Here is a 19,532-nt window from a genome sequence, read left to right on the forward strand (position 1 = left end):
ACAGACAAGCTAGCAAGCTTAAACTTATCTTGACTCTGTTGCCTACCACTTGGCTAGCTAATTGCTAGTGTACAGTCAACTAGCTAGCTTGCTACTCTCAATAAATGGTAAAAAGTCATATAATTACTAGCTAGCTGAGTTTACTCAACTCCGTGATGGAAGATATCCACATTACAGGGATTTAAACTAGAGCTAAGTGATAGCTAGCGCGATGTTGTTGCCAAACATTATAGCTATCATTTGAGAGATTATAGTTATTATTTATAGGGCCATCCGGAAGCATCAACAAGAGTCTGCATGCATCACACTTTAAATTAAAGCAAGGAAATAGAAACATTATTTTAACCAGTTGCCTGCAATTCAGTGTAATTTTTGTGTGTGTGGGGGGGGGGGGGGGGGGGGTCAACTGATGTATGGATAGTCGCTAACTAGTACCAATGTGTAAACCTAACCTATGAGCAAAATACCTATTGAGTTCACTGTGTAGCTTCATATTAATAAGCAGGCTAATGCCTTATGGTTGTACTGTACTGTCCACACCTCACTCCTGCAGGGAAGCGAGAGGCCGAGCGCTCCGTCAACTGGACGGTGGAGGAGACTCAGGTGTTGCTGTGTGCCTGGAGTGATGAGCACGTACAGAAGAGCCTGGCGGAGAACGTCCGAAACCGCCATGTCTTCAAACACCTCTCAGCCCGCATGTGTGACCTGGGCTTCTCCCGCAGTCCCCACCAGTGCCGGCTCCGCGTCAAGACCCTCAAGGCCAACTATGTCAGAGCCAAGCTGCTGAGGAGCGTGGACGACTCCCAGCCCTGCAGTTTCAGGTACTACGCTGAGATGGACGCTGTGCTGGGGAGAAACTGTGCAGTGGATGGGATGGGAGGAGGGTGCCATTTTGGATCTCCTGAAGGGATAGGAGGACTAGGAGGAGGGCATCATTTTGGGTCTGAAGGGATAAGAGGAGGAGGACGCCATTTTGGATCTCCTGATAGGATAGTAGGAGGGCGACATTTTGGGTCTGTCGATGGAATGGGAACAGAACCCCATTCTGGATCTCCTGAGGGGATAGGAGGACGACAGTCGCGGTATCTGGTCTCTGAGGTGAAGGTGGAGGAGGAGGAGGAGGAGGACAGAGAGGCAGAAGACACAGACGACTACGAGTCCAACGGCATAGGAATCAACGGTCAGCCACTGGCGGGCTCGGTTGGAAGACGCCATGATGTTTTTGTAGACCGCCTCAACGTCTATCATGAACCTGTTGGTATGTATTCTACTGTCTGTCACACTTTCTTCTGTCAGTACCACTGATTTTCATTGAAATTATCATTAGTAACAAATCTTAGATTTGTTTTTCACTGAGCTCCAACCTCAGATAGAAACTGAAGTACAAAACAATACTGACTGTATTAAAACAGTTGATCTAGTCTTTATACAATACTGACTATTAACACAGTTGATCTAGTCTTTATACAATACTGACTGCATTAACACAGTTGATCTAGTCTTTATACAATACTGACTGCATTAACACAGTTGATCTAGTCTTTATACAATACTGACTGCATTAACACAGTATAGCTAGTCTTTATACAATACTGACTGCATTAACACAGTATAGCTAGTCTTTATACAATTTCAAATCAAATGTCACAATGTTGGGAAAATGAAGCTTAAATGAACTAGAATCATTATATAGTTCATCTCTTGATTGCAGGTCATCCATTAGAGGTGGACCTGAGCTCCAGATCCCCCTCCCCCCCACCACCCCAACCACCACCCCACCCGGCCTCCCCTCTTCCTCCACCCCCAGACCCTAGCCTTGGCCGTGGTAGCACCATCCCCTCCACCCAGTCCCTGGAGCCTGCGTTGAAGCACCTGGCAGACTGCTTCCAGAGGCTGGTCTCAGAGTCCCGGGGGCTGCTGGTGCAGCTGGAGGGCCAGAGGCACGAGCAGGTCAGAGACAGATATAAATATATGATACATCCCAAATTGTACCCTATTACCTATACAGTGCACTACTTTATAGGGGATAGGGTGTCATTTTAGACTCATTCATGCAGTTTTGTTAAACTGGGACGGCATGTTAGCACCGTTGAGCATACCATTTATCCATTCACGATGAGTATTTAGATTCATGTTTGAATTTTAGACATTCGGTCAGTCAGTCATAGTATTGCTTTAAAAACATTGGAAGATTTCTAATGAGGAGCTAACATGGCTGCCATGTAACGATAGTCAAGTAAATAATTCCTAATACTTTTGATAGCAACCTCAATGTCTAAACTGTATCTATCGGTGGGGTCGTTCCACCTCAAAATGCACCCGAAAGAGGATTTCAACACCCACTATCTCAAAATAATTTCTGTAGTTAGAAAACAGGTAAGATTAGCATTCCTACAACATTATCCTGTTGAAATATAATTTTATCTCAGCAAAATTAAGCTGATTTCACCCAAATTGGCTATTTTAAGTTCTAGAATTCAAATCAAAAATCACTTTTTTATTTTATTTGTCACAATGCCCGAATACATACCAGGTGGTGATGTAACCAGCTCTCGATGGTGCAGCTCTAGAACCTTTTGAGTATCTGAGGCCTCATGCCAAATCTTTTCAGTCTCCTGGGGGGAGTCAGTCTTCACGACTGTTCTTGGAGTGCTTGGACCATGTTAGTTTGTTGTTGATGTGGACACCAAGGAACTTGAAGCTCTCAACCTGCTCCACTACAGCCCCGTCAATAAGAATGGGGGGGGGGTGTTCGGTCCTCCTTTTCCTGTAGTCCACAATCATCTCCTTTGTCTTAATTACGTCGAGGGAGAGGTTCGTGTAATATTCAATAAATATAGTACATAACATCCAATTTGGACTAAAACAATGAGCATATATCTATGGTCTCCACCTGTTGTATTCGGCGCATGTGACAAAAAAAAGGATTAATTTGATTTGGAATCCAATTTGAGTACGATATGAGGATTCCAAAGAAATGGTCAAAATCCACCCACGGACCACCCGTGCAAATACCACCCCAACAACCAGTATATAGTTCTCTGTCTGCTCTCTGAACTTTATGTCCCATTCTGCATCCTGATATTACCGTGTTCTGACCACTATATGGCGCTGTTACTGCTATTAGGAACAGCGCCATCGAGGAACAGCAACCCCCTAAATGTTAAAGGGATAGTTCACCAAAATTACATTGGTTTCCTTACCCTATAAGCAGTCCATGGATAAGGTACGACAGGGAACAGAGAAACACTGAGAAAGAAACAATAGTCAGAGCTGCAGCCCCATACTACTACAGGTCAGACAGAACTGATAATACAGAGCATTCGGAAAGTATTCAGACCCCTTGACTTTTTCCACATTTTGTTACGTTACAGCCTTATTCTAAAAATGGATTCAATAGTTTTGTTTCCTCATCAATCTACACACAATACCCCATAATGACAAAAGCAAAAGCTTTTTTTTTGCATTTTTTGCAAATGTATTAAAAATAAAACCCTTAAATATCACATTTACATAAGTATTCAGATCTTTTACTAAGTACTTTGTTGAAGCACCTTTGGCATTGATTACAGCCTCAAGTCTTCTCTTCTCGGGTATGACGCTACAAGCTTGGTACACCTGTATTTGGGGAGTTTCTCACATTCTTCTCTGCAGATCCTCTCAAGCTCTGTCAGGTTGGATGGGGAGTGTTACTGCACAGCTATTTTCAGGTCTCTCCAGAGATGTTCGATTGGGTTTATGTCCGGGCTCTGGCTGGGCCACTCAAGGACATTCAGAGACTTGTCCAGAAGCCACTCCTGCATTGTCTTGGCTGTGTGCTTAGGGTGGTTGTCCTGTTGGACGGTGAACCTTCGCCCCAGTCTGAGGTCCTGAGTGCTGTGGAGCAGGTTTTCATCAAGGATCTTTGCTCTGTTCATCTTTCCCTCGATCCTGACTAGTCTCCCAGTCCCTGCCGCTGAAAACATACCCACAGCATGATGCACAGCATGATGCTGCCACCACCATGCTTCACTGTAGTGATGCTGCCACCACCATGCTTCACTGTAGTGATGCTGCCACCACCATGCTTCACTGTAGTGATGCTGCCACCACCATGCTTCATTGTAGTGATGCTGCCACCACCATGCTTCACTGTAGTGATGCTGCCACCACCATGCTTCACTGTAGTGATGCTGCCACCACCATGCTTCACTGTAGTGATGCTGCCACCACCATGCTTCAATGTAGTGATGCTGCCATCACCATGCTTCACTGTAGTGATGCTGCCACCACCATGCTTCACTGTAGTGATGCTGCCACCACCATGCTTCACTGTAGTGATGCTGCCACCACCATGCTTCACTGTAGTGATGCTGCCACCACCATGCTTCACTGTAGTGATGCTGCCACCACCATGCTTCATTGTAGTGATGCTGCCACCACCGTGCTTCATTGTAGTGATGCTGCCACCACCATGCTTCACCGTAGGGATGGTGCCAGGATCCCTCCAGACCTGACGCTTGGCATTCAGGCCAAAGAGTTCAATCTCGGAGCTAGAAGCACAAACATTTCGCTACACACACAATAACATCTGCTAATCACGCGTGACCAATAAAAATGTATTTGGAATATTGGTTTCATCAGACCAGAGAATCTTGTTTCTCATGGTCAGTGTCATTTAGGTGCCTTTTGGCAAAATCCATGCGGGCTGCCATGTGCCTTTTACTGACAGGTGTGTACCTTTCCAAATCATGTCCAATCAATTGAATTTACCACAGGTGGACTCAAGTTGTAGAAATATCTTAAGGATGATCAATGGAAACAGGATGCACCTGAACAGGATGCACCTGAACTCAGTTTCGAGTCTCGTAGCAAAGGGTCTGAATACTTATGTAAGGTATAGTTATTTCTAAAAACCTGTTTTTGCTTTGTCATTATGGGGTATTGTGATGTCATTATGGGGTATTGTGATGTCATTATGGGGTATTGTGTGTAGATTGATGAGGGAGGAAAACAATTTAATCAATTTTAGAATAAGGCTGTAACGTAACAAAATGTGGAAAAAGTCAAGGGTTCTGAGTACGTTCCGAATTCTCTGTATATACTAACTTTTTGGGTGGGATTTGCATGGGGGGGTCCGTGGGTGGGATTTGCATGGGGGGGTCCGTGGGTGGGATCGGCATGGGGGGGGTCCGTGGGTGGGATCGGCATGGGGGGTCCGTGGGTGGGATCGGCATGGGGGGGTCCGTGGGTGGGATCGGCATGGGGGTGTCCGTGGGTGGGATCGGCATGGGGGGTCCGTGGGTGGGATCGGCATGGGGGGTCCGTGGGTGGGATCGGCATGGGGGGGTCCGTGGGTGGGATCGGCATGGGGGGGTTCCGTGGGTGGGATCGGCATGGGGGGGGGGTTCCGTGGGTGGGATCGGCATGGGGGGGGGGTCCGTGGGTGGGATCGGCATGGGGGGGTCCGTGGGTGGGATCGGCATGGGGGGTCCGTGGGTGGGATCGGCATGGGGGGGGTCCGTGGGTGGGATCGGCATGGGGGGGGTCCGTGGGTGGGATCGGCATGGGGGGGGTCCGTGGGTGGGATCGGCATGGGGGGGGTCCGTGGGTGGGATCGGCATGGGGGGTCCGTGGGTGGGATCGGCATGGGGGGGGTCCGTGGGTGGGATCGGCATGGGGGGGGTCCGTGGGTGGGATCGGCATGGGGGGGGGGGTCCGTGGGTGGGATCGGCATGGGGGGGGGGTCCGTGGGTGGGATCGGCATGGGGGGGGGTCCGTGGGTGGGATCGGCATGGGGGGGTCCGTGGGTGGGATCGGCATGGGGGGTCCGTGGGTGGGATCGATATGGGGGGTCCGTGGGTGGGATCGGCATTGGGGGGTCCGTGGGTGGGATCGATATGGGGGGTCCGTGGGTGGGATCGGCATTGGGGGGTCCGTGGGTGGGATCGGCATGGGGGGTCCGTGGGTCGGATCGATATGGGGGGTCCGTGGGTGGGATCGATATGGGGGGTCCGTGGGTGGGATCGGCATGGGGGTGGTCCGTGGGTGGGATCGATATGGGGGGTCCGTGGGTGGGATCGGCATGGGGGGTCCGTGGGTGGGATCGGCATGGGGGTGGTCCGTGGGTGGGATCGGCATGGGGGGTCCGTGGGTGGCTTTTGACCATTTTCTTTGGAATCCTCATGTCTTACTCATTGTTAGAAATTGTTTTGGTCCAAATCGGATTTTATGTACTATAGTTATTGAATATTATATGAATCCTAGAATTTAAATGGCCTGTTTGGGTGTCAATCAAATTAGTTTAATTTCTCAGAGATCAAATTAGATTTCAATAAAATAATGTTTCAGGGACGCTGATCTGCTCCGTTTCTAACTACAGAAACGATTTCAGATCAATCAGAGACGGCAGGTGTCATGGCTTGCTGATATGACATGGAATGACCCTGTGTCTCTATCTCAGACTCGCTGGCAGCAGGACCTCCTGTCTCAGTGGCTGGAGAGAGAGGAGAGGAGGCAGAGGGAGGCAGCAGACAGGGAGGACCGGAGAGAGAGGGCTCGGATGGAACATGAGGTCAGGGTACTGCAGCTCCTCACTGGCCTGGCCCAGAACCAGCAGAGGAACCAGACACATCACAGCTGCTGCCACCAGTGTAGCAGGACGGAAGGGGTAGCAGGGGGTGGTTCCGGGGCCTCGACCACTACTACACTGGATAATGTAGCTGGGGACAGAGATGGGACTGAATCAGAGACCACATAGACAGGGTGGGATGTGATGCAGATCTGGGCCAAATACAGTATTTGATGTACGTTATGTATTTGACTCGTGTCTGGTGTGGTGAGCATTCGTTGCCTTCTAAATTGGAAAGGACTAGGCTCTCAGTATTTGTTTACTTATTTGCCTGGTCACTTGTTTGGAGTGTACATTCTGCTTTCAAAAAAAAAAAAACTATACAATGGGTTTTAATCCTAGGATTTCTTAGGATAACAAGAATAATTTGGTGGGTGCTTATATTGGTCCTATTTCAAAAAAGGTGTGTTTTGTATATCCCAACTCTCCCTGAGACACCCTGGGAGAGTGGGGTCGCGTCCAGGGTCTCAGTGAAATACTGAGACAATCTCAATTGTAATGATGTTTATTATGTTCTGTGCCATTTTGCAGTTTATTATGAATTGTCTTACCAATAAAAATGCATTGGTATCGAATGGTTATTTTTTATACGCTTGTTTACTCCTTATCTATACCACTCACGTTGCTGTCGCATGTAATTCACTTCATCCTAATGTTTGTGTCTAATGAACACAACGTGTGTGTTTGTGTTCTTCGTGAAAAGGATCTGAATGTGTCTGTCAACATTCTCAGACTCCTTTTATGATGTCATCATCAGGGGCTACTGCAGCGTAGTAAATAGACATGTTGATGGCTAGCTGAATGTGTCTGTCAACATTCTCAGACTCCTTTTATGATGTCATCATCAGGGGCTTCTGCAGCGTAGTAAATAGACATGTTGATGGCTAGCTGAATGTGTCTGTCAACATTCTCAGACTCCTTTTATGATGTCATCATCAGGGGCTACTGCAGCGTAGTAAATAGACATGTTGATGGCTAGCTGAATGTGTCTGTCAACATTCTCAGACTCCTTTTATGATGTCATCATCAGGGGGCTACTGCAGCGTAGTAAATAGATGGTTGATTGTTGATGGCTAGCTGAATGTGTCTGTCAACATTCTCAGACTCCTTTTATGATGTCATCATCAGGGGCTACTGCAGCGTAGTAAATAGACATGTTGATGGCTAGCTGAATGGGCGGGGAGCAGTGCTTAGCTCACCACCGGTCAGCTCAGCTAAAAGAGGTGTTAGGAATTGTTTTATGAACGGTTTTGAGTTAAAGGTGTGAAGCACAGTTGGGTTGAGGTCAATTCAGGAACTCCAGGAAGTGAATTGACATTCAAAAGACATCTGAAAAGTGAGGGATGTCTATTTTCCATTCATTTGAATTAGATTTTTAAAATTCTTCCTGAATTTATACTGAACCAAACACGAGTGCGCCTCCCGAGTGGCGCAGTGGTTTAATAAGGCGTCACTACAGACCCTGGTTCGTTCCCAGGCTGTGTCACAACCTGCCGTGATCAGGAGTCCCATAGGTTGGTGCACAATTGGCCCAGGGTCATCTGGGTTAGGGGAGGTTTTTGTCAGGGGTAGGCCATCATTGTAAATAAGAATACATTTGTTCTTAACTGACTTGCCAAGTTAAATTATTATTATTTTAAACGGTGATTGTGAGGAGGACCAAGTATTTCAGCAACTATTTCAAAAACATTAGACCAGGTTACTATCATTAGACCAGGTTACTATCATTAGACCAGGTTACTAGCATTAGACCAGGTTACTAACATTAGACCAGGTTACTAACATTAGACCAGGTTACTAACATTAGACCAGGTTACTAACAATAGAACAGGTTACTAACATTAGACCAGGTTACTAGCATTAGACCAGGTTACTAACAATAGAACAGGTTACTATCATTAGACCAGGTTACTAGCATTAGACCAGGTTACTAACATTAGACCAGGTTACTAACAATAGACCAGGTTACTAACATTAGACCACGTTACTAACATTAGACCAGGTTACTAACATTAGACCAGGTTACTAACATTAGACCAGGTTACTATCATTAGACCAGGTTACTAACATTAGACCAGGTTACTAACATTAGACCAGGTTACTAACATTAGACCAGGTTACTAGCATTAGACCAGGTTACTAACATTAGACCAGGTTACTAACATTAGACCAGGTTACTAACATTAGACCAGGTTACTAACATTAGACCAGGTTACTAGCATTAGACCAGGTTACTAACATTAGACCAGGTTACTAACATTAGACCAGGTTACTAACGTTAGACCAGGTTACTATCATTAGACCAGGTTACTAACATTAGACCAGGTTACTATCATTAGACCAGGTTACTAACAATAGAACAGGTTACTAACATTAGACCAGGTTACTAGCATTAGACCAGGTTACTAACATTAGACCAGGTTACTAACATTAGACCAGGTTACTAGCATTAGACCAGGTTACTATCATTAGACCGGGTTACTAACATTAGACCGGGTTACTAACATTAGACCAGGTTACTAACATTAGACCAGGTTACTAACATTAGACCAGGTTACTAACATTAGACCAGGTTACTAACATTAGACCAGGTTACTAACATTAGACCAGGTTACTAGCATTAGACCAGGTTACTAGCATTAGACCAGGTTACTATCATTAGACCAGGTTACTAACATTAGACCAGGTTACTAACATTAGACCAGGTTACTAACATTAGACCAGGTTACTATCATTAGACCAGGTTACTAACATTAGACCAGGTTACTAACATTAGACCAGGTTACTAACATTAGACCAGGTTACTAGCATTAGACCAGGTTACTAACATTAGACCAGGTTACTAACATTAGACCAGGTTACTAACCTCCCTTCTGAAATATTACAAAACAGCTCCATAATCAAACTAGGCCAACATAAATCTTATCGAGTCTGTTTTGTTCTTTCTTCTATTGTATTATTGACTGTACGTTTGTTTATTCCATGTGTAACTCTGTTGTTGTTGTTTGTGTCACACTGCTTTGCTTTATCTTGACCAGGTCGCAGTTGTAAATGAGAACTTGTTCTCAACTGGCCTACCTGGTTAAATAAAGGTGTTCTCAACTAGCCTACCTGGTTAAATAAAGGTGTTCTCAACTAGCCTACCTGGTTAAATAAAGGTGAAATAAAAACAATAAACATGTTTAAATCCATTTTAGCGGAAATCTTATACGTTTTAAATCCATGTCAGCCATACGTTATAACGGACAACGCCATCCTGATCCTAATACCTGCTATTAACTTTTCCCTAGTTCTAGACTGTCATTAAATGTACTGAGAAAGCTGTTTATTATGCTGCCTTCAAAACAACTGGGAACTCTTGAAAATTACAAGGTCAAATCATGACGTCAGTGATCTTCAGTTATAGGTAAGTCGGAGAAAGAGGCCCGAGTTGGATGACCGTTCAAATAGATTTCTCAGAGTTCCCAGCTGCTTTGTTACGCACTGAAGTCTGAGATTTCCTAGTGCCTAGTTGTTTTGAACGCTGTATTATACCGCTGTAGCATAGGGTAAGAGAGAGAGAATATGTGTGTGTCGGAGAAAGAGAAAGTGAATGTAGTATTTTGTGGGGCATCAGGGAAGGGAGAGAGAGAGGGTTGGGCTCTTCGGTGGATAGAAGGAATTCCTTGGGAGAATCTCATTTGGTTTTGCGTCTGGGTCCTCTGTCCTCTCTTGCCTCCTTTTGAAAAAGGTCAAAGGTAAATCTTGGAGGGAACATGGATGCAAATGCTCTTGTATGAAATGAGACTGTCCTCTAATCGCACGTCATCAGGCAAATTAACGTTTACAGGGTGGAATCCCAAAATAAGGTGAAAGGATGAGTACCATATCATTTTTAAATCATTCCATGCTTTCCTCTTTTAAGAAAACAGCAACTGATTAAAACACTTTCTACCGCGAGGATACTATTGCGCTTGCTGCTGCCGAAGTAGGTAATCAATGAAGTGAGCGGACTCTTTCGTTCGCCTACTAGTGAATTGACACTCCTCGACCCCTTATCGGTTTCTGGGTCTCGGAGGAAGAGAGGACGGAGGAGGCAAGGTCCAAATGAGAATCTGGGCCGTGTTAAGTTCTTCTCTGAGTAAAGTTTATTTGTGTGTGAAAAGCCAGGCTCACCATTGTTCAATGAGGAAGTCTCTAGTATAGATGTGTTTTTATCAGAGTTGGGGGATAAGTTAAATGCCAGTCCAGCCTATTGATAGCCTCCACCAGGCCTGGGTTCAAAAACTTTTATTTAAAAACATATTTCTGTGTATTTGGGTATTTTCAAATACACAGCTCCAAAAAAAAATGTACTTTTATTTCAGTATTTGAATGTTTATTTGAAGAAGAAAAAACAAATAGTTGACCAAATTAATTGTATTTTGAAAGTATTTTCAAATAGCTGGGTAAATGCATGGGAGTGTCTTTGAGTCTTCTGAAATACATTCCAATATCCGACTTTTTATTTTAATTTTAAATAAAGGTTTATCTAAATACTTGTTGTTGAAAAATAATTTAAATATATGGTATTTGATCCCAGCCTGGTCTCCACGTTGATCATGTTATTTCAATGGTGTTTTGATTTTGTGGAATATTTTTTGGCAGATGGGTTAGAATATATTAGATTTTTTATTGTATTTACCCACATCACAATCAAACAAGTTGCCATTGATAACTATAGGGATATTACACAGCACTGCCACGCCATCTGTAAAACCTGCATGACACAAAATCGAAACCTTAATTGCTAAACTTAGCTACAAATGCTTAAATATTTAATTTTTAAAAAAACTCATTATAAATGTCTAAATCAATTACACAAAACTCAATTCTGCACAGGCTTACCATTGCTTGTTTAAACAATTGTCACATTCAATTATTTGGGCAATGAATGAATGTCACAACTGTTTAGTCCCCTAAAACATTGTTTGAGACATCAGTCACTACAGTTTATTAGATCCCTAAAATGATAACGACATGCCTGTGTTCAAAGATTTCCTTGGTTATTATCGCACATCTTCTGATGCATATAATTACCAAAGAGCTCCTCCAACTCAGCATAATTACCAAAGAGCTCCTCCAACTCAGCTATGAATAATAGAGTGAGAGATTATTGCTGCGTTCGTAACAAAGCGGGAAGTGGGGATTTACCACTTACAACTGGGAAAAAATCACTAGGAACGGGAGAGGTTAAACGGACACGCCTGGTGCCCTAATTGATGAGGTTTGTCGGGGCAGCGAGTGCCGAGTGGAGACGAACGGATTCGGTAAATTCAGTTCAGTCCTTTCCATGTGTTTAATTTATACTTGCGGCTACAAACAAATCGTAACGTTATGCCGTAGTTGTACGTTTTCTAGGAAAATCACTACAATAAATGTGCTTTAGCTGTCACCATGGCCTGACATTAGCTACACTAGCTAGCTACTCCCCTCTCCTTACATTAAAAAAATTGTACATAATGTCCCCCGCCATCATTTTCCTATGAACGAAAACGGCTTCTGGATACTTTTTAAAAATTGTACATAATCCCCGGGATTTGAAAGAGGAAGTCGTGGTGAAAATGAGACAGGTGAGGCGGTTTCCTAACGAGATAAAAGTCAGCGAACAAATAGATAGCCATTGCTCTTCGTTCTGCTAGCGAATGTGCAGTCACCGTCCACTTGGATTCCTGGCGTGTCCGTATAGCCTCTCCCACTTGAACGGCCCTCCGACTGGTAATTACTAGTGGAAAACTCATCTATCATGCTGACCTCTAATGTCACCTACTAAGAAAATGACCTTGAAAACAGCATTTTCAGCAGTTAAATGCAACAGCAAATCATTAAGCCCACTATAAAAAGCAATATATTAATATGTCTTTTTGAGCACTATAATAGCACTATAATTTGTTGACAAGTGTGATAACTGTACTTTTAGTTTATGGTTTACGCAACTTGTTGGACGTTAGCCAATCAGCGTTTCTCAACGAGTTGAAAGCAAGTTAATGCATCCAACTGGTATTTACGACTTCACATCTGGTAAATTCCCACCTCTCACGTGGTTACTGATAAAAGTCACCTTGTCCGAGCGAGACGTACACGGCTATCAAAACGTCACGCCATGGTAAGCCTATACGAATCACAGCCCTTATTTTTAAGTGTTTCTAAAAATCCCCAATGAGAAAATGAATGGTGGAAAAACAATTAGAACCATTTCCATGTTTGACCGCTAGGTTATATGGGTATCATGACACCTCCACTGTGGGGTTCTATACATTATCATCAGTATATTAATTCCTTGGAACATGTTGATCATGTTCAGCTTCATGTAGAAGTGGGATTTCGATTGCATCAACTTCATTGGCAATGACAAAGGCGAATGCCATGTCTGCCAGTAGCTAGGGGTTCAGTTGCTAGGGGTTCAGTAGCTAGGGGTTCAGTAGCTAGGGTCCAGTAGCTAGGGGTTCAGTAGCTAGGGGTTCAGAAGCTAGGGGTTTAGTAGTTAGGGGTTCAGTAGCTAGGGTTCAGTAGCTAGGGGATCAGTAGCTAGGGTTTAATAGCTAGGGGTTCAGTAGCAAGGGTCCAGTAGCTAGGGGTTCAGAAGCTAGGGGTTCAGTAGCTAGGGGTTCAGTAGCTAGGGGTTCAGTAGCTAGGGGATCAGTAGCTAGGGTTTAATAGCTAGGGGTTCAGTAGCAAGGGTCCAGTAGCTAGGGGTTCAGAAGCTAGGGGTTCAGTAGCTAGGGGTTCAGTAGCTAGGGGTTCAGTAGCTAGGGGTTCAATAGCTAGAGTTCAGTAGCTAGGGGTTCAATAGCTAGAGTTCAGTAGCTAGGGGTTCAGTAGCTAGGGTTCAGTAGCTAGGTCTCAGTGGCTAGGTTTCAGTAGCTAGGGTTCAGTAGCTAGGGGTTCAGTAGCTAGGTCTCAGTGGCTAGGGGTTCAGTAGCTAGGGATTCAGTAGCTAGGGGTTCAGTAGCTAGGGGTTCAGTAGCTAGGGGTTCAATAGCTAGAGTTCAGTAGCTAGGGGTTCAGTAGCTAGGGTTCAGTAGCTAGGTCTCAGTGGCTAGGTTTCAGTAGCTAGGGGTTCAGTAGCTAGGTCTCAGTAGCTAGGTTTCTTAACTGACTTGCCTAGTTAAATAAGGTTCAATTTAAACATTTAAAAAAATATTTGCGCATAAAGGCTTTTCCATTTGTCACATCATACATTTTACCGACACAAAAAGATCCCACCATGTCGAACGAAACAAATTGTACAGGCATTTTATGTTTCCATCTGCCTGGTGGTTACTTTTTTCATGCGTCAGGTAATTCATCGGCATGAAATGGTTGAATGAAAATATGGTTAGTGTCATGTTTCCTAGAAACAGCAGAAGTTGTCTGATTTGCTGTCAGTGGATGTGTACCTCACCCATATGCCCCTCATTTCATCTGGTACCTCCCCCACATACACGTCATGTCATCTGGTACCTCCCCCACATACACGTCATGTCATCGGGTACCTCCCCCACATGCCCGTCATGTCATCGGGTACCTCCCCCACATCTCAAATTGAACAATAATCTGCGGGTGCTCAGTCATTTTGGCAACGAGGCAGCATGGTACATTGTCCAGAAAACATACATCTCTTTTTCATAAAATACAGACAAGTTTTTATTGGGAAGGCAGATATAGCGTGGTTATTACACGTTCTTAATTACGTTACTTTTATTTTGAGTCGAATTCCCCGTGGGCTTGAACGAGGCACCGGGGTCGCACCAAAAAAACATGTATATATATATATATATAAAATATATATCCATATAATAATCCTGGGTTATGCCCAGGAGGCAGCCCGGTTCCAAATCGAATGCAATCAACTTTCAGTCGATGCAAATCACAGCTACACTAGGAAGTCTCAGATTTCCAATTGTGATAAACTCCCACATCTATTGGGTGAAATACGACAGTGTTTCATCGCAGCAGTACGATTTGTGACCTGTTGCCACGAGAAAAGGGCAACCAGTGAAGAACAAACACCATTGTAAATAAAACCCATATTTATGTTGATTTATTTTCCTTCAGTACTGTAATGACCTGACTATTTGCACATGGTTATAACACAGTACATATCCATATCCATCCATCCACATTTGAAATGTCTCCATTCCTTATAAACTTTTATGAGTGTAATTGTTACTGTTCATTTTTGATTGTTTATTTCACTTTTGTTTATTATCTACTTCACCCTTTGGGCTCCCGGGTGGCGCAGCAGTCTAAGGCACTGCATCTCCTGTATGGTGCCTTGTTCCCTACAGACATCCTGGTTCGAATCACAAACGGCCGTGATTGGGAGTCCCATAGGGCATCGCACAATTGGACCAGCGTCGTCCAATTAATAATAATTTGTGCATAACTGACTTGCCTAGTTAAATAAAAAATAACACAAATCCCATGCCAATAAAGTCCTTTGAATTTAATTGATTTCCCAGTTCCCAGTTGTTTTGAAAGCATTAGCCCGCTTAGTTCGTTCTTGACTGTGATTGGCTGGCAGGGCTGCCGTAGAGTCAGGTCATTTCAGGCTTTCTCGGTTTCTCGAGCTCATACAAGTCAATACGCTCGTGAATGAGGATATCCAGCTGTACACTCCGTAGTTGTCCAACGCGGGCTATTGCCCTGGTGGTTTCGTTCTCTTACCAATAACTCTCCAAAGGCTTTTCGCAAGTGATGAATATTCTGAATTGCGTGGCTGAGGAGACCTGCGACTGATACCAGTACAAACTCACAGGTTTCAATTTTTATCGGTACACTTTCTTCATCGGAGAGAGAGAGTCATCTCGAAAGTGCGCGCTCTACTCCAGTGGGGAAAGGGATATTACGGATTCTACGTGCAGTTTTTCATTCTGAGGTGAGATATTTTAATTATTTCCCGTAAACCTTGGAACTTGCTTTAGATTTCAGTTGGATCATTTCTTTACTGTCACAGTAATACGCATAGGTTTTTATGTGCACACAGAGGGCGGCAGTGTGTGTGTGTGTGTTTCTGCGTTTGGGGAATATATTTCGTTTCACTTCGTCTGCATTGTAAATTGGTTAGAAATTCAAGCACTATCCGGTTTATTTTGTTAAATACATTTTCTGCAGTGAGTTTTGATTCATATTTGGAATAGTTTTGTAATGAATGAACATAAGACCATAGGTAGGTAGGTGCTGGTACGATTTGACAAACGCAACACCCAACACACAACTCACAGTAAGCGTTTCACTGTTAAAGCACACTTGCTGTTTACCAAGCATGTGAGTAATAACATCTGATTCTTCTATACAATGGCTGGTTTATGCAGATCAGATTAATGTATTGGGTTATATGTGGTGTCAGTCAACTAGAGTATTCTCTTCACTAAGCGCATCACAGAGTGTACTTTAATGGGATTTTATTTTTTACCATTGGTGTCAATGCTAACTATTTTGAACCCTTACTACGCCGAGGTTAAGGTGATTCTACCTCACCACAGGACGCAAGGATCAATACAGGGTCATTCTCACTGAATTCACAAAGGTATGTGATAAACATGCTCCTTGGAGTAGATGTCTGAGTTCCCGCGGGTCCCGACAAGAGATCATTGCGGCGTGGTCGAAAAATGTTCATGCTGCAGTTGAGAACCGGCGGTCGGTCAGACAGACACTTTTTGGGGAAGTACAATATTTTTGTTGTCCCGCAGATCATTTGGAAACGGCCGTCTTTCTGCTCCTGTATGCGTTAGCCTATGTCTACCTATTGTATTAAAAACATATATGTGTTGCATTATTCACACTCTCTATTCACTGTTTAAAACACTCTTAGAAATGTTATAGAAACAAATGGGGTTCTATCACATGGAACCCCTAAAAGTTCGATATAGAATCCTTTTAAAGGGTTCTTTGATCAGAACCCCAAGGGTTCTTTTTCCATGTAGAACCCTGTATGGCGCCATTTATGAATTATTTTTTAAAGATATTTTTTGCTAAGAATATAATATAATAAACTATTTAAAAAAAAAAGTGGATGAAAATAATACCTGCATAGTTTGGAGGTTTTATTGTCCTTATATGCAAACATAGTTTGGAAATATGCAGTGGTGGCCAGGGAGGCATCTGTTTGTTTTAAAGATGATCCATGTCAATCTTGGTACCAACTCTGGCTGACTTCTCTATAGAACAGTACAGTATGGGTTGTCTGGCTGACTTCTCTATAGAACAGTACAGTATGGGTTGTTGTCTGGCTGACTTCTCTATAGAACAGTACAGTATGGGTTGTTGTCTGGCTGACTTCTCTATAGAACAGTACAGTATGGGTTGTTGCCTGGCTGACTTCTCTATAGAACAGTACAGTATGGGTTGTTGTCTGGCTGACTTCTCTATAGAACAGTACAGTATGGGTTGTTGTCTGGCTGACTTCTCTATAGAACAGTACAGTATGGGTTGTCTGGCTGACTTCTCTATAGAACAGTACAGTATGGGTTGTCTGGCTGACTTCTCTATAGAACAGTACAGTATGGGTTGTTGTCTGGCTGACTTCTCTATAGAACAGTACAGTATGGGTTGTTGTCTGGCTGACTTCTCTATAGAACAGTACAGTATGGGTTGTTGCCTGGCTGACTTCTCTATAGAACAGTACAGTATGGGTTGTTGTCTGGCTGACTTCTCTATAGAACAGTACAGTATGGGTTGTTGTCTGGCTGACTTCTCTATAGAACAGTACAGTATGGGTTGTCTGGCTGACTTCTCTATAGAACAGTACAGTATGGGTTGTCTGGCTGACTTCTCTATAGAACAGTACAGTATGGGTTGTTGTCTGGCTGACTTCTCTATAGAACAGTACAGTATGGGTTGTTGTCTGGCTGACTTCTCTATAGAACAGTACAGTATGGGTTGTTGCCTGGCTGACTTCTCTATAGAACAGTACAGTATGGGTTGTCTGGCTGACTTCTCTATAGAACAGTACAGTATGGGTTGTTGTCTGGCTGACTTCTCTATAGAACAGTACAGTATGGGTTGTCTGTCTGACTTCTCTATAGAACAGTACAGTATGGGTTGTTGTCTGGCTGACTTCTCTACAGAACAGTACAGTATGGGTTGTTGCCTGGCTGACTTCTCTATAGAACAGTACAGTATGGGTTGTTGTCTGGCTGACTTCTCTATAGAACAGTACAGTATGGGTTGTTGCCTGGCTGACTTCTCTATAGAACAGTACAGTATGGGTTGTCTGGCTAACTTCTCTATAGAACAGTACAGTATGGGTTGTCTGGCTGACTTCTCTATAGAACAGTACAGTATGGGTTATTGTCTGGCTGACTTCTCTATAGAACAGTACAGTATGGGTTGTCTGGCTGACTTCTCTATAGAACAGTACAGAATGGGTTGTCTGGCTGACTTCTCTATAGAACAGTACAGTATGGGTTGTTGTCTGGCTGACTTCTCTATAGAACAGTACAGTATGGGTTGTTGCCTGGCTGACTTCTCTATAGAACAGTACAGTATGGGTTGTTGTCTGGCTGACTTCTCTATAGAACAGTACAGTATGGGTTGTCTGGCTGACTTCTCTATAGAACAGTACAGTATGGGTTGTCTGGCTGACTTCTCTATAGAACAGTACAGTATGGGTTGTTGTCTGGCTGACTTCTCTATAGAACAGTACAGTATGGGTTGTTGCCTGGCTGACTTCTCTATAGAACAGTACAGTATGGGTTGTCTGTCTGACTTCTCTATAGAACAGTACAGTATGGGTTGTCTGGCTGACTTCTCTATAGAACAGTACAGTATGGGTTGTCTGGCTGACTTCTCTATAGAACAGTACAGTATGGGTTGTTGTCTGGCTGACTTCTCTATAGAACAGTACAGTATGGGTTGTTGTCTGGCTGACTTCTCTATAGAACAGTACAGTATGGGTTGTCTGGCTGACTTCTCTATAGAACAGTACAGTATGGGTTGTCTGGCTGACTTCTCTATAGAACAGTACAGTATGGGTTGTTGTCTGGCTGACTTCTCTATAGAACAGTACAGTATGGGTTGTTGTCTGGCTGACTTCTCTATAGAACAGTACAGTATGGGTTGTTGCCTGGCTGACTTCTCTATAGAACAGTACAGTATGGGTTGTTGTCTGGCTGACTTCTCTATAGAACAGTACAGTATGGGTTGTTGTCTGGCTGACTTCTCTATAGAACAGTACAGTATGGGTTGTCTGGCTGACTTCTCTATTGAACAGTACAGTATGGGTTGTCTGGCTGACTTCTCTATAGAACAGTACAGTATGGGTTGTTGTCTGGCTGACTTCTCTATAGAACAGTACAGTATGGGTTGTTGTCTGGCTGACTTCTCTATAGAACAGTACAGTATGGGTTGTTGCCTGGCTGACTTCTCTATAGAACAGTACAGTATGGGTTGTCTGGCTGACTTCTCTATAGAACAGTACAGTATGGGTTGTTGTCTGGCTGACTTCTCTATAGAACAGTACAGTATGGGTTGTCTGTCTGACTTCTCTATAGAACAGTACAGTATGGGTTGTTGTCTGGCTGACTTCTCTACAGAACAGTACAGTATGGGTTGTTGCCTGGCTGACTTCTCTATAGAACAGTACAGTATGGGTTGTTGTCTGGCTGACTTCTCTATAGAACTGTACAGTATGGGTTGTTGCCTGGCTGACTTCTCTATAGAACAGTACAGTATGGGTTGTCTGGCTAACTTCTCTATAGAACAGTACAGTATGGGTTGTCTGGCTGACTTCTCTATAGAACAGTACAGTATGGGTTATTGTCTGGCTGACTTCTCTATAGAACAGTACAGTATGGGTTGTCTGGCTGACTTCTCTATAGAACAGTACAGAATGGGTTGTCTGTCTGACTTCTCTATAGAACAGTACAGTATGGGTTGTTGTCTGGCTGACTTCTCTATAGAACAGTACAGTATGGGTTGT

General features: G+C 43.8%; 2 protein-coding genes across 3 annotated transcripts in view; both read left to right on the forward strand.

The window, feature by feature from the left end:
- LOC110536472 (uncharacterized) overlaps positions 1-7,185 on the forward strand; it is a 7,569-nt gene extending 384 nt beyond the window's left edge. The window contains exons 2-4 of the mRNA XM_021622244.3: positions 554-1,258; positions 1,712-1,950; positions 6,443-7,185. Of these exons, the coding sequence (XP_021477919.3) occupies positions 554-1,258; positions 1,712-1,950; positions 6,443-6,739 (1,241 nt within the window). The 3' untranslated portion in view covers positions 6,740-7,185. The remainder of the gene's footprint in view (positions 1-553; positions 1,259-1,711; positions 1,951-6,442) is intronic.
- A 7,936-nt stretch (positions 7,186-15,121) lies between these two features.
- Positions 15,122-19,532, forward strand: part of rasgef1ba (RasGEF domain family, member 1Ba) — a 70,335-nt gene continuing 65,924 nt past the window's right edge. Inside the window, exon 1 of one of the 2 annotated variants that reach the window (XM_036936503.2) lies at positions 15,122-15,488. The gene's annotated coding sequence lies outside the window, so the exon portion shown is untranslated. The remainder of the gene's footprint in view (positions 15,489-19,532) is intronic. The other variant, XM_090191249.1, reaches the window with a different exon arrangement.

Source organism: Oncorhynchus mykiss, chromosome 11, assembly GCF_057628025.1.
Source record: "Oncorhynchus mykiss isolate SJ-2025 chromosome 11, ASM5762802v1, whole genome shotgun sequence".
Lineage (NCBI taxonomy): Eukaryota > Metazoa > Chordata > Actinopteri > Salmoniformes > Salmonidae > Oncorhynchus > Oncorhynchus mykiss.